Consider the following 24,840-nt stretch of genomic DNA (forward strand, 5'->3'; position numbering starts at 1 on the left):
TGAACCGACGTCACCTGTTTCCGGTGTACCCTCTTCCAGTACCTTCTTTTTCAATGTTTATTTGCCCAGATGTAGGTTCAACTTCAATGTAGTAGCGGATCCGCCGATTTTATGAATGATAGACTTTCCGGAAGCTTTAACTTGGCGATGTTTACCTTAATAGTTGCTGCGAGACTATATTGTCTTATCTGTCTTGCCGAAAGAAAGCCTATAGAGTGCCTTTGTAACTGGTGGCAATTCTTGTTTTACCATCGCGCATTGTTAACGCTATTCCTCTACGCATTTTTTTCTTTTTTACGTCTGTAACTGCGGCGCCGAGCCGGTGTTTATTCCAGGCAAGCGCTTTCACATGAACTAAAACATGTGCAGAAACGAATACTGGCCAAAATGCCACAAGCCTAAGCTGCGACGCTGCGAATGCACGAAGGAGAGGAGCACAGAGCACGAATAAATGAACGAACACATCGCTCACGAAACAACGCTTCAGAGCACAACACACACATACAAAAAGAGATAAAGAAGGCCGCACATGCACACCTGACAAGTGTGATGTATACGTGGGGACCTAAAGCGTGTGTACCAAGAGATTTCCGGGCATTAGGGCTCTGTCACGCATCAGGTGGCCGTGCCGCCTCGCAACGCCAACGTGTGTTGGACGAATTCCCGGATTGGAACTTCGATTCGCCACGGCGGTAGGGAGAGGATCATCTCACTCACCTATAAGCGCTGTGCTTGCATGCGCCGTCTAAACTTGCTTGCCCGCTGCTGCTTCTGCTGCTTCTGCTGGCTCTGCTATTGGCTGCCACTGACTGTTGATGGCTGTCGTCCGCTGTCGGTCGCGCTAGGGACCAGCCTCAGTATCGCGGCGCCGTCGCTTTGAGGGAGGACCCGGTTGGGTGCCTCGTTGCTGCCTGCCTATACTGGAAAGGGTGACGCTGATGGCTTCTGATAGGCGAAATCAGGTATCCGTAAGGTGTGGACAACTACGCCTGCAGGCAATATCCGAGTACGTTACACATCGCATTACGTCGTTCGAAAGATAAACAGACTGGAAAGCAAGGTCGCTTCCAATAAGTTGAACGAGAGTGTCGACAAAGACTGCCAATAGTGTCTCAGTTAGCGCGAAGAGCACAGGCTTTTCCTACGTCAACACGCTGCTGTGGAGATTCGCCTATGCAAAGCCCAAAATTGGATGCATCTATTATTGCCCATCTACTTTTATGTTACACGCACGCTTTTACTGTCGGGCCGATTTTTCCACAGCTCAAATCGGTGGGGGTATCATGCGATGTGCCGAAGAAGCGTCCGTAATGAAATAGACGCGATTTTTCGCGCAGGCTCAGGAAATGACTGCGCTCATCAATTCGATTCCCAGAGCCACCAAGTTCACGCCCAGCCAATTACTCCATTTCGTTTATGTGACCAAGTAAACAATACTATATCATTTTAAGGCGTTTAAGGTATTCTTCAGTTGTCTTGGGTAACTAATGGGTCAGTCGGTAACGAGCATACCGTCACACAACGCTATAAGTCCAAAGGCCCCGCTACAATCAGAGGCTCACACCACAGTCCAGACAAGGCGTTGCACATAGATGGCGCTACGACCACTGAGGCCGGTTTCTTTCGTCGCCAACAAAGCCTGCACGTTGTCGCTGTTTGGCTGTGTCGTTCTTGGCGGCTTGCGTCGCATGTCTCCGCCGTCTAACGCCAGCGGCGGCGGAGAGTCGATGTGTGTAATAGACCTTGCAACAGAACGTACGCATTGATCTCGACCCGTTCGTACGCGAGCAGAAAAAAAAAGAAGAAAAGAACAATCGCGTTACGCTGCACCGGCGCCGCGCTGCCAATAGCGTTGTTGTCGCGCGAGCAAGGCCTCCCGGCACAAAAAAAGTCTTCGCCTAGCCGAGCCCAGTGTGACTCGTTCGTTTGTCACGGGCGCTCTTCAGACCACGCGAGAGACCTGCTGCATGGATCGTGACTGTGTGTTTTATGTACCACTTATATCTTGCCAGCATGGGCGTTTGCCGTCAATCAGTCTCTTTTTTCTCTCTCTTTCCTACTCCCTTGGGTGTTTCACAATCTACATTCACCGTGTCGCTGTTGTCGTGTGGTGACTATTTATTTGAATGTACAGTATATATGCTCGCAGAGCGCCGAAATATGTGTGTCCTCAGAAGTTGTAACTACGCCAGAGAATACAAAAGAAAGAAATAATAATACAGCCTAAATACATTTAAGCCTTGCTCGCATTTGTGCGCGAAGTGGGCCCGCTCGTCGCTGTGTCAGGGGACGGTTCGGGAACACTACGGAATTTGTGTATTTATTCGTTCTACAGTACAATTATATAATGTTTGATGGCGTCGCTCTTGCTGGTAATATCAATTCTTAACGCTTCATGATTTGAGCAAGAGAAGTTACGTGAAGGGGTGCCGCATCTTTGTTTGGAGAGCGAGGTCTTATTGAGATTAAAAATAAAACATAGATCGATCTTAACGAGGCACGACGTAGCAGGCTCTGTTCACAATTGTTGGTGTCTGCCGCAACAACTTCTAGTCTTAAAGCTTGCGCTCGAAGCATGCTCCCAAAGATTGCTGATCTAGAACGTACTAAAAAAATCCCCCGGAGCCTTGTTCAAACTCCACAGGAGGCGGACAGCCACATCGTAGGGCCCCTAATGCGGTAACACTGAGAGCCTTTAAAGCGCAACGAAACGCGCAGTGGCCAATCTGTGCAATTGCGGCGTCCTCGATACACTATAAGTTGTTGAATACGTCCTCGTGTTCTGACGGGTATTGATTTAACGCTCAGCAATTAGGGGTCTGTGTGTCCATTTCGTATCATGCGCACTGACTAGAAGGTGTGCGTAACAAACGACTCTTTTAAGTGTACGCGCCTCAGTGAATCAACTGTACGCCGTGGGTAAAAAAAAAGAAAAAAATTAAGGCCCTCACCACACTGGTGGTGATGATCATCTAGCGGGTTCTGGCACAACCTGTGGGTGCCTGCATGTATTTCTGCGCGATTTTTTCGAGTAAACACTGCGGGCCGGGGGGTAGAAGAAAACTGCGCAACCTGTTATGATAGGCGAAGCCGACTTCGAGCAGGCCACTGAAGTGCCTCCAACAGCTAAAACCACCGCTTTCGCGAGCGCGGGAAGGTTTGCCTCAGCGTTCCGTTAGCGCGGCGTTGGGCTGATCCCCGACACAGCGGCGAGCGCGCGCAGGCCCTTCTTTAACGAAGAGAGAGAGAGAGAAGCGCCGTTGCAGCGTGACGCTGGGTGCGAGGCACCGAGGGGCGCGCAACTCTAACTCCCGCTCCCCGTGGGGGTTGCGGCACCCGGAAACGCAGGTTCTGTCGCTGGGCGCGGACGTTCTCCCCGAGTATAAGCTGCAGAAGCCGAGGACGCACAAGTGGACCATCCTTCACTACTCGCCGTTCAAGGCGGTCTGGGACTGGGTCATCCTGCTGCTTGTCATCTACACGGCCATCTTCACGCCTTACGTGGCCGCCTTCCTATTGGACCAGCAGAGACCCGACTCGCGCCGCAACCGAAAGTACGGCGACGATCCCATCGTAGTCATCGACCTCATCGGTGCGTAATTTCCTCTCGGTGCCGTTCGCACCCCGAATTCTGGCGCTTCGCAATCTACTTCTGCATCTCTCGCCAAAACTGCGTCGTGAATGTCTGCTCTCCTAGTTCACAGTTATTCGTAGTTATGCACGCACTGAACCTGAGTTTACGATGGTTCGCTTTTTGACGAAATTTACGCGGTAACTTTGTACACTGCATATATGACCACTCAGGCCTGCAAATGCTAAAGATAATTATGTACCTTACTGAACGGGGCATTACCGTAATGTTGAAATAAAGATGTTCTTGATGCTTATGACAAGGGAGATGCGTGATGATCATTTTTCTGCTCGGGTGAGACGAGCAGGAGAAACACCCACAGTGTGCGTAAATTAGCACTGGACCCCTGCAACGGCGTAATTATAGTTTAGGTGACGTAGGAGAAGCAGCTATTGACATCGAGTTCTGCTGCAAGTTCGTGATATGAATTGAAACTTTCGTGCCGAAGGTCAGTCCGCCGACCTTAAGTGTATAGACTAGCGTGGGCGTCAATCACAGCACGTAATAGCCTAAAGTAACAGTGAAATGATAGCTTTTTACGGCGCTCGAGTAGCAAGCGGTTTTAGAATGAACGCTACTTGCCCAGCAGTTAAAGGAAACGGCTTAGACTAGTTCCTCCGTACAGAAAGACGGATTTGCAAAACTTGGACACAGAACAACGAGAAGCCCCCCAACACAAGCGCCAACTATAGACTAAATGGTCGCTTAGTGACAGAAACAAAGCAAGACAAGGCCGATACAAAACCTTTATGCGCATGCTCGAGGGAAGGCAGCGCGCCCATCCGCCAATCGTGGACACGAGTAGGCAATCGCGAAAGATAATGGTTTAGGCATGACGATTCAGCTTTACGCAAGACAGTCGAAGGCTAGCGCACACATTCTACCGCTATCAATAATCTGCCACGTCTAGACCATAGGGTGCACTACTTCAGTCCTATATCTGTACAGAACTCTACCACTTTACTCTCTGCGAAGTTATAGGAGTACGCTTGCAATCGCGACAGTGTATCGTAAGGTTAGACCGTGGGCGTTTTAGCTAAGCGATTACAGTCCGCTCCGCTCGGAGAGGCGTGTGCTAGCAATTTACACACAACCGCTTAGCCTGGGCGCTAGCGCGCTCGCGCGCAAGGTTCATAGCGGTAACGAACACTTCTCTAGCTCCGCTCTATGAAGCCAATTTAGGGAGCGCAAGGGTGCGCCTACTTGGATTCTTGGTCATATTGCAGCCGAGCTGACACCGCATCCCTTGCATCTTGGCAAAACGCGCCTATCAAAGCGCGTTTCGTGCTTATTTTGAGCTCAAAGCGCCTATCCCTGTATTTCCCTGCATTGTCTCAGCTCTAAAAAAATATGATGAAGGGGAGCGCGCAGCGATTCCGGGGGTACTGCGAAAGCACTGAAGGGAGCACATTTGGGAACTACACGGGTGAATACATTGGAAAACCGTTATGATTCACTTTTGTTTCCTAATGTGGTTTCACAAAGTAGTCCCCCATGTAGTTCACCAATGTGTTCCCTTCAGTTCTTCGCAGTAGACCCGCAAGTGTTGCGGGCTCCTCAATTTTTTATTGAAACACACACGTTTAGTACCAGCACAATATCTCCTTTATTTACTCCATTTACAAGCGAAGTAAGGGTGTCCTTGTTGGTAGGGGAGGTTCAACGCCAACGATCATTATCTCATGGTTCGTAAAGTACGTAGAGGCATACTTCAGAAAAGTAATCGCATTACAATTGCATTGCACGTCGAGCTGCGTTACGCTGGGACCGTATTAAAGCGAAGCTTTCTATCTCTCACTGATTCGTCCGTGAGCACCGAAAGCGCACTGCAGGAACGCCATCTTACACATCTGCGTAGAACACTACAGTTTACATTCGTAGTACCGTGCCAGCGTCGACTGGCCGGCCGGTCATTGCCTGATGACGGCGCGAAGCGACGAGCTCAGCAAGAGTAGCGCATGCGCACAAAGTTCACTGGAAGCGCAAGTTGCGCCTGCTAATCATGACCCCCCCCCCCCCCCCCCCTGTCGCGATGAAATGAGCTTCCCTGCTTATCGGAGCCAGCAAGTGTGCGTGAATACGGGCTCGTCTTAGAATCCGGAAAATGGAATCCTAAACAAGCAATCAAATCACATATGCATAGCACTGGGTCGCTCAGAATTTCTTGCGTTCGCTGCGTTGTCGTTGACTTTAGACTGATTCAGCTTGCATTGGGGGAAAGCTTCGCATTCAATCATCTTGTTTTAAGAAAGGGGCTTTGATTTTTCTTTCTTCTTCCGAGGCGTACTATCGCGACCGACTACGTGGCTTCGCAGGCGCCGCCGAAGTAGATGCTCCTGGATCCATTCTGCAACACGCAATGGAGACGAGCCAACGTGCGCGTCCCTTTTATATACAAGTGGCGAGCCCACTCCCATGACGTCACGGACCGCTAGGCGCGCCGCGCGAACCATAATCTTCGTCTCGCCGATAACTAATGCTGGTGTGGAGTAGAGGTAACGCGTCTGTTTCTTACTGCAAAAGATTCCTCGTGGCGGCCTGGGCTGTAATACGCCTACGGGCAAACGCATCCCGAAATTTCTTTTCAAATCTCTTAGTTTATTACACCTGGATATGTTTACATAACCATTTCCATGCATTATGACCTTTTCCTATACTCTATATCGATATCATACATGCTATACACACATTTTAGCGTTCCCACCATTAAATGTACCACCACCGCCGAACATCGGAAAAACGCCCAATGAGCCAGGTAGTCATCATCATCATCATCATCCTCAGCCTGGTTAAGCCCACTGCAGGGCAAAGGCCTCTCCCATACTTCTCCAACTACCCCGGTCATGTACTAATTGTGGCCATGTTGTCCCTGCAAAGTTCTTAATCTCATCCGCCCGCCCAACTTTCTGCCGCCCTCTGCTACGCTTCCCTTCCCTTGGAATCCATTCTGTAACTCTTAGTGACCATCGGTTATCTTCCCTCCTCATTGCCAGGAGCCAGGTAGTGCTTTCGCACTAATTAAGCCCTCGATTGTATTGCAGAAAAAATAATTTTCATGCCTAAATCTCATGTTTCGTGACTTCACACAAGTATCCATGATTGACGGGATGGCGCTGCCTTCCCTCGAGCATGCGCATGTCGGTTTTTTGTATTCTTCCGGTTCCGCCACTGTGCGGCCATTCAGTTGTAAATCGCTGTGCGTGCAGTCCTGCGCGTTCTGCTTGTGCCCACGTTTTTCGTGCTTATGTTTCCACACCCTGAAAGCGTGCCAGCTTGCTCAGCATTCTGTTCTCAGAATAGTACTACTCTGATGACCCACACACCAAAAGTATAGGGTCGCGTTTACTGAGCTACACTGAACAATAAATGAAACATTGCGTCCTAAAGTGCTTTAACGGAAATATGTGTTAGGCGCTAAATTCACGCATCTACCAGGCAGCGAGACCATGCGCGCGCATTTATCGACAACTACATAGATCACGTTTGTCACGTATTTGGCGCTGAGTAGTTCTCCCTCAAGTTCTGCGCAAGACAGTGCTAACCCTTCTGATCTTCATAAAGAACCCACTTCTCTCTCTTTACTTCGTATTCGCGGCATGGTGTAAAACGGAATCGGTGCGTCTACGTTACGCTGAACAGACGCCGTTCTCTAATTATGACCGAAACCGTTTCCGCGTGATTACGGAGGAAAACGGATACCTCATCGTGCGAATTACGTCGCGCGTAGTTGCCGCCCCTTGTACGGTGTCTTGTTCCCTTCGCGCTCTGTCGCAGTGGACATCTTCTTCATGATCGACATCTTGATCAACTTCCGGACCACCTACGTCAACTCGAACGACGAGGTGGTCTCGCATCCTGGCAAAATCGCCGTCCACTATCTGCGAGGCTGGTTCATCATTGACGTCGTTGCAGCCATCCCCTTCGATCTGCTCCTTTTCGGCTCCGAGACTGATGAGGTAAGTCGCCCTTTGTCTGCTCCTATATCTCCCGCGTCATCACTGAAGCACGTTATACCTCGAGGCGGTTTGAAACCAAGGTGCCATAGAAGTTAGAGCCATACAGTGTTTCTCAAGCCCAATTATGCCATCTGTTTCAAGAACAGTGACACTTTTGAATGTATCGTCTGTTCCAAAAAATGTTGTGAAGCCTCTTTAACGTATTCCCTATTTCGAAAAAAAAAACGAAAAAAAAACGTTTGTCTAATGCGACTATATATCACCGAAGTTGACGTCAGGCATTGCGGCGAAACCCAGCTTCTCTCCCTAACCTCCTGGAAGGGTAAGTGAGCCAACTGAGCCTCCATGCCTTGTAACCTTCTCACATTTATTTGAGAAGTCATATTTTCACCTATATGCAACAAAATCGCATATCTTCAAGCATATGGTGGGCACTGTCGCAGTGGAATGGACATGTTTAGTGCAGATGCTGCATCGTATTGAAATTTATATGCCATTTTTTCCCACACGAGCTTCACGGATCCTTACGCAGCAATGAATCAAAGCGTCATGGAGGGCAATAATTTTACGGCGGAAAAATATATTTTACCCTTGAAACGTTCCACGCGCATTACGGAGATGCTGGTCTGGTACTTATGCACATAAAAATGACAAGGGTTTTGTTTATACGCTACCACCATATAACGCTTAGGAAGTTGTATTCTCTAACTCTATATCAAACGTAATCGATGTGGCGAATTGAGAATGTTGGTCAATATTTGAATAGGCGGCAGCGCAAAAAAAAAACTAAAAGAAAGAAAGAAAAAAGACACGGACGGAGACGAGACAACAAGGACGGGCGCTAAACTTCCAACAACATTACTGTGAATGATTCACGAATATATACGTGTTGTCCGAGCCAGTGGTTATCGTCTGCGCATGTGGATGATAACACTTCATTTATCAAAAAGAGTGAAACGCGCGTGACACAGGGAATCGCCGAATCAGAACGGATTTCTAGACTTTAGGAGGGATGTGTCAGCATGGCCTCCATCTCGCTTTCAGACAAAGAGGTGGCATATTTACGCATGAGCAGATGATAACCCTTGGCTCGGACTGCCCGTATATACTCATTTATCATTCACATTATGTTGTTGGAAGTTAGTCCTTCTTGTCTCATTTCCGTCCGTGTCTCTTTTTTCTTTTTGAGCTCCTGCTTTTTCAAATCAAACGGGACATGCAAAAACGATGGCTGGTTGTTCGAAGTGCTTAGTTCAAAGCTTCCAACGAACGCTTTTCCAGTACCTGTGCCATTGAAAGTCGGGAACACCAACTTTATGAATAGCCAGCTCAGGCATTACAGTATTTGACATCGGTAGGGAATTCACAGCCTGAAAAAAATTGTAAGACATTTGCTAAACGGTGTTGCTGTTTAACAAGCTTCCAGTGTTACCATCGGTCTGTATGCACCGGCACAAGCAACGCGAAATTTTGCAGTAATGATGTGCCTTAAGAAGACCGATGCAGTGAAAATATTGCTCTATTCTAGTTCTGTAAGAACTGTGTACACGGTACATCCGACGATAGCAACACATCCGAAGCCTTTATCAGGCACGGAGGAAGAGTGCGCGCAATGCATTTGGCCTCTCAACAAGTAACTCAATAGTTAATTTTTTCTTCGCTCATTTCTCCTGGCGTCTTACGATATCTATAAGTGCTATGTGTGCGAGTGTTCCTGGGCTCGTGTTACTTTCTTCGAATTCACTCCGTACTCGTCCTGCTAACACGTCTTAACCAAGCACTTGCGTTTAGCTTTTCTTAACAGGCCATTAACATCGGATAGTGTTCCCCATACTAATATTGCTTGACTCAACTGCATCTGAAGATCATGCCGAGTTGCGGCAGAGCGTATCTTTACCTTTTGTTTCGTCGTGCACGGCTCTTTGCGAATGTCCTTAGCGAGCAGTTTCGAGTGTGTTTGTCTGTTAGACTGACTGTTTGCCTCGTGGTGTGTTTAGCGTGTTTTGTTCTTTTGCGTTGTACACTGCCGGTAAGAAAGAACTGTTACAGCAAGAGTCGTTCTTTTAGTGTCTGTCTGTACTTCTGTCCCTGTGCTTCGATATACGTAGTACGTAGATGGGGCGCCACATCGCCAGAGGCGTTGCGGAGTTCGTGGCTAGTAGTAGAAGCCCCGATGGAGGCGAGGCCACTAGGCATGCCGACGTAGATACGTCTCCTGCTTGGTGCTGTTGTCCGTCGATTTCGTGAGCCATTGGACAGAAAGAAAAATAAAGAAAGAAGTTGAACATGATTACACTAATCGATCCCTTTGTATTTCACTGCTTGAACTTTTGAATTATCAGCGGAGGCAGCGTGCTCCTTCTTAACACCTAAATGACGGTCTGTGCTACCTGTCACATCTAAATTTTTTCTTTGACAGGTGGTGCTATAGCCTTCGAGAACTGAAGTGACGGATAGTTGCGTGCCTATTTACTGTCGTTCTCAGTGGGGCGAACATCCTGTCAGCTTTAAATGTTTTAGTGCACGAGCATGGGTACAAATCTAATGGATGGAGTGCGAGCTGTAACGAAGTCAGGAAGAGATAAGAAATCAATCAATCAATCAATCAATCAATCAATCAATCAATCAATCAATCAATCAATCAATCAATCAATCAATCAATCAATCAATCAATCAATCTTTATTCGAGGAGAGATAGGAAGCAACTGGAAAAAAGCTGCAGAAGTCAAGCTTGACTAAGTCCTTCCCTGTATGGAAGAATTCAGCAGTGTGCAACACTGACACACTTTAACTGGCGTTTGTACGACGCAGCTAGTAACAAAGATCTGAGGTTGTTCTGAAGTGTGAAAATTATGGAGTAAAGGCTGATAAGTTAGGCTAAGGCGTTAAGTTCTGGCTGTCTATTTAGGATCAGGAAAGGGGAAAGTTTGTCCAAAAAAGGCAGAAGGTGCGTTGAGGAAGGGGGCTTGCAAATTATGAATTGGACGTAAATGTGCAACGCCGGGCGTTCTCAAGTCTCAGATCGAGCCCACCGGCATGCAGGAACTGCGCTAGGCTTGAAGGTTGGATTACATTCAATGACTACAACAATGATGCATTTGCGACTATCGTAAAAGCCGTACTTTATCTGACAAACGCACAAAAAAAAAACGACAAAGAAAAGCGCTGCGCCAACTCACTAACGATAAACATAACAAAATATTTTGTACTATGTTATTGTCAGTGCCCTGAATGTCCAGTGGCTCTCAAACATCGTTTTGTCCATTGTCTAAGCTGAAACCTAGTGTTTGTAACACGCTCACTTAAATATACTTCTGTAGTGCCTGCGTACTGTGGAGAGTGTGCTGTTTTACTTTGTGTGAGTAGTGTAAACCGGCACTTCTTGAGAAGAGCCCCGTACACTCGTAGTAGCATCGCTTCGCTTAGTCATTCATTGAGCATCAAAATGGAAGGTTGCCTCATATAGGCACATGGAACGATAGACCTATCTTAGATATGGCTATGACTCAACCCCGCACATATCTACAGATCTGCCTTATAGGTGTTGGTCAATGAACAGCTTAATATCGCCAGACTTCGGGCGAATCGATTGGCATAAGTTAAGTTTGCGCCGTAGCTACGGTTTTGAAACAACTTTTCGGCTGCGACCTCTGTTGATATATGCAAAGTGAGCTCCAATATCCAGAAAGCCTCTCCGCACGGAGAGAGCTACGCATTTGCTGAAACTACAGGGAAGCTGCACATGTAGTAAAAGTACAGTAAACTTAAAAGAAAGTTTGATTTGCCTGTGTGAATGCCGTATTTAAACCAATTTATTAAGTTTCCCCATTTAGGCGCAATGAAGATCATGAACAAATAGCACGCTTGTTGGTAGAGGCGGGCAAGGACCAGCCTGACTTTGTGTGCTTCACCCCATTTGTGCTGACTTATTGAACATCCCTCATCCTCCCCCCCTTCCGGAGGGCTGGGATGGGGGAAAGGTAGGCGAAGCATCCTGATTTTTTATTTGGTGTACAAAAGTGAGCCCGTGTTTCATGCACGCAGCACTTACTATTTTCTGGAAGAGAAGAAAGACAGCTCTACGATAACTGCAATATAGATACGAATTGTAAATTACGGTCTTCAATCGAGTGCATTTGGCAATTACTTCCCAATTCATTAGCTCGTTAGAACTCCTTGCGTAACTGTAGCTGGCTGCCGGCAGTAAGAAAGTGTGTCTGGGATGTTTCATTGGTGGCACGAGACGTCAGGTAGGCCAAAAAGAAAAAGATGGGGACCGTATAACCTCCGCTTACATGTGCTGTTGTGTAATGGCTGTAGTTTCTACTCAGAACGAAAGCAAGTACAAAACTACGTCTGCATACTAGCTCCACCAATCGTTTTACAAGGTTTCGGGGCCTAAGGCGTGGACTATCAGGGATGCCTCATCGGAGGGCTCAGGAAAAACCTTAACAATTTGTGTTTCTTTAACGTGCATCTAAAGTTATCGTATTACGCTCTCGTCAGAAGTTTCGAACCGTCATCTCTGCATGAAACAAGCACGTTAAAGCACGTTGCCATGCCGATTCATTGGTACAGCCTTAGCAAGACATATTTAGACGAAAAAGGATGCCGTGTCTTAACCTTCGCAATGTTTTATTCCTGTTTTTATTCGTGCGAGTCTGACGTTTGTTATAACGTATCATATTTGCGGCCATTACATGGATATATGCGGCAATTTGACAGAAACACTCGTCGAGGCTCTTCTCAAGACGATTGTGCTCGCGCCGAGTGTCACTTGACTGACTGGATGTCTTTGGTGTTGTCGTTGCATTGTACTCACTCTCCCCTGTCTTCTCTACTGTCTTCTTTCTTTCTCTGTGCGTGTTCGTGTGTGCGAAACGATGCCTGCTCACGACACTCCTCTACACTGCTGGAAGACGGCGCCGTTCGAGCGGTGCCCTCAGAGCCGTGGACGAGCATTATCGACGCTCTCCGAGGAACGTTACATGACTCCGCGCGTGGCGACGCTTGCGACACCCATCGTGGCAGGCAGGGTAGCGTCTGCAGCTAACGGTCGTCACTCGAGCCAGCTGCCTAAAAGTGCTGTAATATAGGCAGGCCCGGCGATTGACCCGCGCATTGTCGCTGCCTTGGAGAGAAAACTGGACAGGGTGGACTTGACGCATCGTATAGCGCCAGTTCTTGGAGCTTGAAATGAATATAACGTACGCAACATCGAACACGCGTATATTTAGTCCAGATGCCTTCGATGAACTATTTCTCCAAGCGAGCAAATTTTGTGGAATAAGTTACTGGACGAATTTCTCAGAACCACGAACATTTGAGCGTAGAGAGTAAAGGTTGCAGACTGCAGTCTTAGCATAAATACTTGACTCTAATATTAAAGAGAGGTGCCTCAAAGAAAACAACTCAAAGAATGCTACATCTTAAAAGAACTTTAGAAGTAGCAAACACTAGCGCCTTTCGTAAGCTAAGGCCAATGCGCCTTAACAAAGATAAATATAACAGAGGCAGAAAAGAAACTTTCGGTAGCTCTGCGCTTGCGCAGGACTTAAATTCTTTTGTGCGCAGGGTACATATTCTTCGCTAGCTTCGGTTTCGCCCTTTCCGAAGCTCCTTTTGTCGTTCAATCGTGAGGGCAGCCGACGGGTCGTACTTCCAGCAGTGCAGAGATAACGGCGTAATAGGCGTGCACAGATGCGTTAACAACCTGTTGTGGTGGTGGTGGTGATGATGATGGTTGCCTGTGTGTTGTTGCGTGCACTCACTCCGGTGTTTCTCTTTCCCTCCGTGCGGGGGCGGCCTGTGCGGCCCGCACGGTGGGCGATCGGCGTGGCAGCGGCCACAGGCTGGAGCAGCACGGTAGCCCCTCCCCTATTAGCGGAGCGCGCCCACGCGCAAACTACTTTGCGCGGCGGTGATTGCGGTAGCGGCCGTTACTGTCGGCACTGTTTGCAAGTAGAGCGAGACGGTTGTGGGCGGTTGTCGCCGCCTTTGTCTTGCCTTGGCGGCGCTGCTGGCGCAGTGGCGTTAGAAGTGCTCGATTAGTGTCGATATGTATGGTATGGTAGGCGTCTGAAATAATTTGCACGGGAACGATGGAAAAGGAAGGGGTTGAAGGAAGTGTCAGGTCTCGTCGGTTGTAGCCAAAGAACATAAAAGAGCCTGTTAGGCGCGCCACGCAGTTGAAAATCTCGCGGTGCTTTCTGCGGTATACTGCAGAGAGGACAGCGTACTAAGGCAGTGAAAAAAGCAGCCAGAACTTGGTAATTTTACAAAGCGCGGTTCGCATAAACAGTTACAATGAAATGAGAAACAGCTACGCGTCGCGTCGACAGAGCGTCTAGTGAAGGGCAGGTTACGCAATCACCGTCACAAACTGGGTATCCAAGGCCCATGCGATCTAGGTTGCGGCAGCTGGTGGCAAGCGAACAATCTTGACGGCAATAATTAGGTATCACTTGTTATGTCGTTGCGTAATTCTGCGAAGAACAGAGCCGCTCACTGGCCCATCTTTAGGGTTAGCCCAGATGGTTGTACAAGTCATATACGTGCTGTTGTGCCCAGCTGGAAGTGGGTTCCTCCTCCACTCATACCCTCTCCCCCTCGCCCTCAACACACGACATTCCACCTCTCATTCATTCTCTGCTTCACAAACTCCCCATCGCATCCCCTTAATTACTGTACACCAGCTCAGCGCAGTCGAAGGTGGCAGAAAATAAGGTGGTGTGACGAAATTAGGATATTTGCAGACGCAACTTGGAATCAGCTAGCGCAAGGCAGGGATGATTAGAGATCACTGAGTCAGGCCTTCCTCCCGCTGTGATCATAAAGATAGGCTGATGATGATCAAGATGTTAACCGCCTCAACACATTCTTCTCGCACATCTCCGGACCAACGGTCCATTCATTGAAACATTATATCGTCGCAAATATGCTAACTCTTAAACAAAGGTCACAATCGGTACCCAAGCCCTTTGATCTCAACAACACTCACACAGACCACAAAAGTAAGTTGTGCCTAAGGACCTACGGCTATTTGCCCGTAGTGGGAATGCGTGATCGTAGCCGGGTGGTCGCGTGGTCGCCTCGCAAATGAGCCCGCCTGCCTGAACTGCCTGCTCTGTGTGCCTGCGTGTCTGCAGCCGTGCATGTCCGCAGAGGCCGTTCGTTGCCTGGATCGCTGGAATGTGGCCGTTGGTGTTGCCGTGCTCACTCTTGTCTGTCCACCGGAGGTGCTCAGAGCAAACGTCGCAGTACTCAGCCTTGTTTGTTGCTTCGCTACACAATCTGCTTGTTTGCTTCCGTTGCGAAATTAAGCTGCTGCCGCCTCTCAGATTCTTCATCGCAGTGTTCACTTGACTGAGGCTCGTTTGAATTGGCACTCGCCATCTGAAGCATCTGACTTTTCTCGCTAAAAAGCTGAAGTTAAGCATGGGAGCGCTGCCTCGTACCACAAAGCCATTAGCACGCAGAAACGCTATTGCGATGCTAAGCACACAAGTACTCGTGCACCATTCGTCAAAAGGAATCAAGCCACTGCGCTCATGACTGCACCTCGTACTGTGGGACTTCTAGCCAGGCGTGCATTCGCATTCGTTACGCTCGAAAGCTCAGGAGAGGGAGACGAGCACTCTTCCTCACTCTTCGGGGCTTTCTAACACCAACGGTTCCACGAGCGTAACGTGAAGAACCAAAGGCTTGGTTCTTCACGTTACGTTCAGTCGCTGCAGGTGGCTTTGTGGCTTCTGGAAAAGGCTGTACATAGGCTTGTCGCAGCACTTCGAAATTCCCAACTTCTTTTGCAGCAATGCCTTTCTTTATGCACTTATGTCATCACTTTTGTTTTTCGTTTACGCAACAGCTGTAGGTGCACTTTCCGCAGCCGCATAAGTTCCCTTCAGCCAGAGCTGACTCGTGTATCTTATAGACGGACTTGGTTTCCGCTCTCTATAGTGCGTATTCACCCCGGGTAAACATCTAATGTGCAAGGGCATTAGCAGTGCGTCATTACGTGCGACAGAACACATAGCTTCTGAAGTCTGATGCTTCGTCGCATGCGCTTCGTTTGCGGTTAGGCTATGCTTTATTTTATTCCTTGCAAATGTTCCGTGGTTTTCGCTGCCGATATTTCACTCCCAACTCAGCATAAAACCAGAAATTGTACGAGGCATGCTCCCATTAGAAATGCCCCTCTTGCAGCTAGTAGCAGGAGTGTACATATATTACCCCCCAAGGATACCTTCCTGCTCCATATCTGCATAACTAAAAGTGCACGTAGATTGTTTCAACGGGCTCAGGGGTTGGTATAGCGCGTGAGGAAACTGCGGATGTAGTGAAGGGGTCTCCTATTTTGGTTGCGACAGAATAGGTGCCGAAGTTGAAACTTAAGTTCGAACCATGCCTCGTATGTTGAATCACTATACACTCATCTGGAAACTTATGAAAAAGGTGTCTTAGTAAACCAAAAAATACCTCATAATTAAATATGTAAGCGCGAGAGGTTACAAAACAACCACTATTCAAGTCTACACGAGTGCAACAGGCGGTTTATTTGTGGCCAGGCGCATGTCATTTTTCTTTTAAGCTATCTGTTTTCCAGTAATTATTATTATTATTCTTCACATAAATGATTCGCTAGTTTCACAGATGTTCAACTAACACCACTGACTTTGGTTTTATGTGTGCGATTCCTCTCGTCTATGATAAAAGGGACATATTTCTACAAAGCAACGGCGTATTCATCCAAGGATTTTTCACAAACCACGGCTCCTCTGCTCCTCTAAAAATCGCGATATAGTAGTAAAATCGTGTAAAATCGGGCTGTCAAGGTTACGATACGTGAAACACAGGCAGCCACCTTTCATTTTAAGCCTTACACCAACATTTCTCCGAATTTATGCTCTTCGGAGCATGTGCTGACATAACGGCATGACAAGATGCGAAAAAACATCGAAACAAAAGCACACTGCGACTTCCGTAACACTAGTCAGAACCTTGCCGAAATATCATCACGTGCTAGATATGAGAAGAAGGGACGCGGCAACCTTCTTCGGGTTTCAAGCTAATTAGGTAAGAAGTAATACTAGTAGCATTGTTACGGTGCACGCTTGGCTTTTGTCCAGATAACGTTTAGTTAGCAGTTCATGAGATGATAGGCCAGCCGATGGAAGTTATGGTTGTGTAGAAGCGAATTGTCGACATAAAGCTCGGGTCTTCAGGACGCTGCTTCTTTCCAGTAGCTCCTGCCTTTACTCAGACAGCCTGATTTGCAAGCGCTTAATACTGGTTAGCGATTAGGCTAACAGTTCAGGAGACGTAGTACTTGTGTTGCTAAAGAGTATTAATTGGAGATGAGAAGGACGCCTTCTCAGGCAATGTAGGTTACGCCGCCTACTTTTCTGGAAGAGTTACTGTCGCTATCATTCAAAGAGGTGCAGTCTACTCGTAGTGGGCGTTGTATTACAGTCGATTCGTTGCTCGTATATTAGGTCAAGTAACGAATGATTAAGACAATATGACGATACTGTCCTCTCATTGTAAACTCATGCCGTTGCAAGAAATTATAACGAAGGCTGCATTGTAGAGTACGAGCGGTGAAGTGAGCATTATGCGTTTTTTAAAAAAAATGTTGATGCCATGGTTAACTACAAAAAAAAAGCCCTAAGATGAATTCATCGTTGCCCTGTATAAATATGCACTCGACGAATTTGTAAGACCGGAGGAAACTAAGAACAGACAACGTATCGCCAGCTAGCTGATAAGCTGTTCAGTTCAAGTTTTGTTGAGAGGCTATAACGACTTTATCCTTTCGTGTTTACGTGCAGTCGCTGGAACACAAGGGCGCAGAGGCTGCCTTTATCTTAAGATCATAGCAGCACGGCATTGTTCGAGGAGAGCCGAATTTTTTATTAGTAAAGAGTCTATTATACGTCTTTCTCCTCGCTTCGCAAAACAGAGGCTGGAATGGCGGAAGGCATTAGTCTTGTCATTCTTCGCGGAAGAGACAATTCATAATTAGTTTAGTCAACAGACAGCAATGAGTCTCTGTCCTTCGCTTTGGAAAAAAAAAACAATATAAAATGCGAGAGAGATCGCGCTTCGCAGTAAAGATAAGAGGTCACCGTGAAACAAAGGCAGGTAGCTGCTGTAGCTAAGGGTGGTCGTGCCAGTGTTCTCCTGAGAGAGAGAGAGAGCGGTGTGAAGAAAGGGAGCCACCAAAACACGCAGACGACCACGCTGATCGGTCTTCTCAAGACGGCGCGCCTTCTGCGACTGGTTCGCGTGGCGCGCAAGATCGACCGGTACTCGGAGTACGGGGCCGCCGTGCTGCTCCTGCTCATGGCCACGTTCGCGCTGATCGCCCACTGGCTGGCCTGCATCTGGTACGCCATCGCCAATGCCGAGCGGCCCTACCGGCAGCCCAAGATCGGTTGGCTCGACCACCTGGCCAACGCCACGCACCAGTTCTACATCAACGAGACGCAGGGCGGCCCCAGCATCAAGTCCAAGTACGTCACAGCACTCTACTTCACCTTCTCGAGCCTCACTTCGGTGGGGTTCGGCAATGTGTCGCCCAACACCAACATGGAGAAGATCTTCTCCATCCTTGTCATGCTCATCGGATGTGAGTATACACGGGCCTACCCCCGCCTCTACTTCCAAGCGTTGACCCGTTGTCGACGTTCAGTGTGTTAACACGATCGTTACGGTTTCCATCGTGTTTTGACTTTCATGGGCATGAGCTGGCGGCAACGGTTGTACTAATTTGCATCTATAACTTCGTGCATTCTCGCCTGCCTGCTTGCGTGTCGCCGCAGCCTCGTGACAAGAAACTTCAATAACAGCAACTGGGCTCGTAGTTATTTAGTAAACTATTGCATCAGCTGTGCTTTGTAAAACGCGCTAACGCGTTGCTAGACGCTCACGATGCACCAAATTGTTCTCACGAGTTAAAAACTGCTCAGATTGTTGCTTGTGTTTGCAGAGAAAGGTTGCCTACCTTCATCTACATATTATGTTATCGTACGGCGCTCCACCTGTATTCATCGTTTAGGTATGACAGTTTTATAGGCAGAAAACTGCTTTACATATCTACTCTGTGAGCTAAGTTTTGATTATAATAATCACGGGATCAGAGGGCGAACTTGCGGATTAACACGCAGCGCCTTAAGTGCGTTCTTATCGTTTAGACTGCTCAAAGATCCTCCTCGCATGTGCTGTTTTCACGAACATGGTGTCCCCTCCGGTGTGTTCCGATGTCGTCTCGCAGCACTCATGTACGCCAGCATCTTCGGCAACGTATCGGCCATCATCCAGCGTCTGTATTCGGGCACGGCCCGGTACCACACGCAGCTGCTCAGGGTCAAGGAGTTCATTCGCTTCCACCAGATCCCGAACCCGCTGAGGCAGCGCCTCGAGGAGTACTTCCAGCACGCCTGGACGTACACAAACGGCATCGACATGAACATGGTGCTCAAGGCGAGTACTGTCATTCGTGCGACATTCTGCAGGGTGTATTTTCAGTCTGATAGATGTAAGCTCGGACGCCTACAAAAATGGTGTAACGGGATCATTAGTCCAATATGACATACCCACATTACACACGACGGGTACACGAATCCCTAGTTTGCGGAAGATTAAAAGTGTCTGGTAAAGCGCTGAACAAACTTGGATTTTACGGCTGGCTACTGATGTGGCCAGCCACACCGCCTTACCCTATCCCCACTTTTGCCAACTTCCGACTTTACTCTGGAAGCGTAACTCTGCGTGAAAATAGTTTCACATGATTCTGACGTTCCTGTCCGCGTCACGCTCATATATGCCTTATGGTTAATGACAAAGGATCGTCCATTTATTGTTGTTCTCACGTCCTGTCGTCCGCGAAACATTTCAGCCCTCGTCATGCGCATCCACGCTGCCTCCTAATGACGTCATTTGGCGCTCCCGCGTGCTGGTAGAGTAGAGCGTCATGCGCCAACCGAGCGTCATACAGTGTCAGACGTGTCTAAAGAGGAATAAAAAAGAAAAAAAGGAAAAGGAAACATAACATGAGAACGACGTATACACAACGCACGCACGAAGCTGTTTTCCACGACGAAAAAGCGTGTGCGTGTGCGGCGTCGGACTCTCGAACTCGTGTCCCGGTCCTCGATATCGGAGCTGACCGTATGGTGCAAGCACGTGGGACAAGTGCCAGACGACGTTAACGAGTCGTCACAAAGCTGACGCTAGTGCCGGTCACTCGCAGGGATTTCCGGAGTGCCTTCAGGCGGACATCTGCCTCCACCTGAACCGGAACCTGCTCAACAACTGCCCGGCGTTCCGCGGGGCGAGCCCGGGCTGCCTGCGCGCCCTCTCGATGCGCTTCAAGACCACGCATGCGCCGCCGGGTGACACGCTAGTCCACCGCGGCGACGTCATCACGGGCCTCTACTTCATCTCACGCGGAACCATCGAGATACTCAAGGACGACATCGTCATGGCCATCCTCGGTGGGCTTGCCGGTCTTTACTCGTTCGCGTTGCCTAGTTTTGCAGTGCGACTCAGTGGGATTAATGCGTCGTCGTCGCCTTTAGTGTTGGCAAACGAGATCTATAATATATTGTTCTGTGGGGCTATTAGCTCTCTGAGAACAAAAAAAATGAAGAAAAGATCTACAAATCTTAGAAGTGTTAACTGTTTGTGTAGTTAAGACGCCTCCCTCTACCCCCCCTTGCCCCATTATTTAAAGAAAAAAAAACTTGCAGAACATGTGTGCGCACCCGGACACAAACGTAGACGCTCGAGAACAACCCAAAGGAATACAGCGAAAGTTGTTATAAGCATCGTTAACAGGATGGCCAAGGCTATTGAGGGGCGTTATTATTTGCGCGAAGACTACACTTCGCGTAAACGAAACAGCGAAAAGAATGCAGCGAAAGTAATCAATTGTACTATGGTTAAACGCGTTCAATACACGTAGTGCATCGCCCATAGAGGCGCCACTGATAGCCACCCTAACAGGCGCTTTCGAAAGTACGCATGGTATGCAGTAGCAGACGACAACACCTTGTAGCAAGGATGGCCGAAGTTCGTGGCAGCAATTTACCATTCGTTCGGGTGCCAGACTGCTAGTTCAGTGATGAGAACTGCGGTAAAGGCGCAGGCCTCTATGAGAATGGGCATGCACACGATGTCACCGGGGTTTAATGGGACAAAGCACTCCGCATACGTGCTGGATGCGCGCCCCGCAGACAAGCGCAACGAAGTCGAGTTATACGAAGTGGAGCTCGTGCTAAATATCCGCTTCGTTTTGTCAATAATTGTGATGTCTTAATCGCGTTTTTGATTCTACCGTTGCCGTAATACTCTTTATGTACCTCAATAATAGGCACACTCCATTGGTACATACTTATATCTCAAACGACTCTGCACGGCAATTGTAGTGAGTTTGCTACCAATGAATACACATTGCATCGCCTAATATGTGCCGTATGGGTCATCTCAAGAAGAATAATGACGAATCTTATAGTGGAATTGCTTAAACTAGTTAACGAAGTCGCAATACGTGTGGGTGAATATACCGGTTGTCCCAGTTAACTTCGACCAAGATTTAAAAAACGACAACCCCAAGAGCTCTAGAGAAATCTTACCGACTGTATAGTAGCGGCAGTCGTGCGTACATACAGCCAGTCAGTCAAGAACTTTATTAAAGTCCTGAGGAGTTTCAATCCGTTGGAGATCCCACGCGGGGAACTCCTCCGGCAGAAACCGTAGGCGACACCCAAGTCGGGACGGGAACGTGGTGACGCTCCGCCAGTTCTTGGGCCGTCTGGACGGCCTTGAGTTGTAGTTTGAGGTCCGGGCTTTTGAGGGCTTCTTCCCATTCGGGCTCACTGGAGAGAGGGCCCTTTGGTAACGCGGTACATTGCCATAGCATGTGCGAGAGTGAGCAATAAAGTTCGGGGCAGTCTGGGCAATTTGCCGGGATTTCTGAGTTATAGTGACTTAGTAGGCCTCGTGACGGATACGAGTCCGGTTGTAGCATTCGAAACGCGGCCGCCTGCGCGCGTTCGAGTTTGGCGTGTGGGAGCGGGAATTTGGTTCTGCCTTTCCGATAGTGGGAGGTGATTTCTTGGTAAGTGAGCAGTGGGTCATTAAACTGAATGTCCAGCCCCTCGTAGGCCGTGGGACCGTCGCGGCGGGCAAGTTCTCGCGCACGGTCGTGGGCCGTTTCATTGAGGTTAGCTTTTTGCGGGTGAATGTCTTTCCCCATGTGAGCGGGGAACCAGGAGAGGCACCGTTTGCTCTCTTTTGAGCTCACTAGTAGTATACGCGCTGCCTCTTTAGATACGTTGCCGCATTCGTAGGCCCGAATTGCGGCACGCGAGTCCGTGAAGACATAAGTAAATGTGGGGTCTGCCATGGCGATGGCTACGGCTATTTGTTCTGCTTTAGCGCTGGTGCTCGTTTTAACCGATGCGGATGATCGTAGCGTTCCGTTGCCGTCCACGACCGCTATTGCGAAAGTGGAAAGTGGACAGCCAGTATTTTTTTTTATCGCGAAGTATTAAATAGTTGCTTTTAATAAGCGACCTTTTTAATTATTGCTTCTATCGCAAACACGTCAATTACAAAGTTGTAGGGCACCTTAAATAACTTCCGAATCAAGCATTTATTTCGTGCTGAAGTGTGTCTGGTTGATTTTTCCAAGAAAAAACAAAAGCCCGCGGAATACGCCAAATGTGAAACAGATGCGCGCTCGTGCGCCGCTACTCAAGCGCCTCCAAGCAACCTTTGAAAGATATACAGCTGCATTCGTTTATCGCCGCATCGTACAAGGCTTCGTCATGTAGGATGGCTCGAGAGGTTTCGCCACCTAACTAGCATGGTGCGATAACCGTCAGCATCTGCGGAAGGAAGAATATTGTTCTCGATCATGAAGCACTCGGGATAGCTTTATCCTTCGCGTATCATGAAACAAAAAAGCTACAAAAGAAATTCAACCAATGTTTAAAAAAGCAGTGCACAAAAGGGCACAAAAAAAAAGGCAGCTCTCGGAAGAACAGAAAATAGCTACTCAGCAGTTTATTTCAATAAAAAAATAAACCAAAAGCACGTAAGGCGTCTCAGACGCCCACAAAGAAGCATCCAAAGGTGCAACTTATTTAGCCATTTACCCTTTCTGTTTCTTGAACTGTGAACAAGAGGCAAAACAAAGCGTTTTTTTTTTACATATTTCTATCTTTGGCGCAACCTTTTTTTATGTAAAGATAGGGTGACATCATAAAGGTGCGTTAAATAGTCACGTTTTACACCAGTTTGGAGCTGTTATTTTCCACTGCCACTCACAGCACGTGCTCAAACAGGTCACCGTCTTAAGCAGTACCATACTTGCTCCTTTCCAGCACTTCTGTTGCTGCAGCTTTGACTAACGACGTTGGAATGTCACCGCAGACTCTGCTTATTTTTGCCTTTAAGGCGTCGGATTTGGTAGTTTCGCTGCTATACATCTATATATATATATCTGCTATATATCTTTCAAGTAGCCTCACAAGAAGAAGTCCAGTGGTGTCATGTCCGGCGACTTTGCAGGCCAGGGTACAGGTCCGTGCGGGCCAATCCACTGTACAGGAAAAAGCTTGTCGAGACTGACTCGCTCGAGACTGACTACTACTATGCGCAGGAGCACCATCGCGTTGAAACCAGATGTTCCGAAGGTGCGCAAGTGGAAAGTTGCAACAGACGTCGTTCACGGGGCCCTCGAGGATGTCGTTGACGTAGCGTTGCGTCGTTAGTGTGTCGTCAAAAAAGATGGGTCCGGTGATGTTGCCATCAAAAATACCGCACCACACATTAAACGACCACTGGTATCGATGTCGTGTTTGTGCCAGCCAGTGAGGATTCCTATCACTCCTGTAGTGCGCGTTGTGAAGATTAATTTGTGCATTTCTGCAGAAATTAGTCTCATCCGTACAAAGCAGGCGAGTGAGAAAGTCCGGTTCTTCTTCACGTTTGGCGAAAATCCAGTCGGCAAAGTCGTCTGTTTTCAATATCCCGGTCTTCATTTCTTTGATGAAGATGTACATGGTACGAGTAGGGGGGGGGGGGGGGGGGGGGGGCAGATGACCTCTTTTTCTTAAATCTTCAACACTGATGATGACCTTGAGGTTTCGGCCTCCACACTGGCCGTCGCACACACTACCGTGAGGGTTAGCAGCAAAGAATGCCAAAACATCCGTTTCCGCTTCTTGAACTACCGTCCTGTTTCGCTTTCCTGTAAAGCTACCCGTCTCGGAAAGGACTTCGTACGTTCTAAGTATTGTTGATGGACCAAGGCAACCTCCACAATTGCACATAGGGAATAGCTTGGCTGACTTCCTCTTGTTGCCGTGCGCTGCCCCCAAAGTCAGGATTATTTTGGCATGCTGATCATTCGTGAAGGGCATGACTGTCTTTTTGAAAAGCAGGTGACTGGCGTGGTACCGTTGAGATCTGCAGTTATTATATACGCAGGACACGTCAAGCAAAAATGATTCACGTAATCAACAGGAGCATGTGCTGGCCGTACAGACCCGCCAAAATCACGTTAGATGGATATAGCCTGCGCAAGGTTTGTTTCTATTGCTGGAGGGGACAAAAGGAGCACATGTTCTGGGCGCGCCTACCTACAGAACAAGAGGAGTGCGCAAAATTAGAATCCCAAGTGCGCCGTCATGGTTTCTCAGCTTGAGCCATTGATAAGCCATTGATGACAGTTTTTTACATGCTGTTTGGTATGTTGTGTGCACGATTAGAAAGAATTTAAGCACTGTTCGCATCACTTTGCTGGGTGTTTGTAGCGTCTGTTTTACGGAGCTATGAGCCACTGCATTTTTTGTTTGCTTACGGGAGTATGAATCCTTAGGGAGATATGAGATATTGATGATGATAGTTATTGTCTATGGAGAAGAAAAATGCTCGGAACCTTAGCCATATGCAGCTTTGATGCAGTAACAACGTGTCATTGCTACTTTATGGATACGGAATCACAAGTTGAAGAAAAGTGCGAAGGTTGTATTTAAGCATGTTAGTAGTGCAAGGTTCCATAAGGTTCGCCGGTAACTAATTCCAAATGTAAGTAGCAGAAAACATTGCGGAAAACATGTCATTGTTAGTCCTGCGCATAGGAAGCAAGTAGTTATTTTTAGAAGCTCATACTCGTACCTCGTACCTATTCTATCCCCATAGCGTTCTATGTTTCATTAGGGCCGCATTTCTCTTCGCCAT

General features: G+C 48.0%; 1 protein-coding gene across 7 annotated transcripts in view; it reads left to right on the forward strand.

The window, feature by feature from the left end:
* sei (potassium voltage-gated channel seizure) overlaps nt 1-24,840 on the forward strand; it is a 318,213-nt gene that overhangs the window by 243,867 nt on the left and 49,506 nt on the right. For all 7 annotated transcript variants that reach the window (XM_075680320.1, XM_075680323.1, XM_075680318.1 and 4 more), the window contains 5 exons: nt 3,349-3,592; nt 7,406-7,587; nt 17,821-18,217; nt 18,863-19,071; nt 19,841-20,084. In XM_075680320.1, coding sequence (XP_075536435.1) covers nt 3,349-3,592; nt 7,406-7,587; nt 17,821-18,217; nt 18,863-19,071; nt 19,841-20,084 — 1,276 coding nt within the window. The remainder of the gene's footprint in view (nt 1-3,348; nt 3,593-7,405; nt 7,588-17,820; nt 18,218-18,862; nt 19,072-19,840; nt 20,085-24,840) is intronic.

Source organism: Dermacentor variabilis, chromosome 2 (genome assembly GCF_050947875.1).
Source record: "Dermacentor variabilis isolate Ectoservices chromosome 2, ASM5094787v1, whole genome shotgun sequence".
NCBI classification, from domain to species: Eukaryota; Metazoa; Arthropoda; class Arachnida; order Ixodida; family Ixodidae; genus Dermacentor; species Dermacentor variabilis.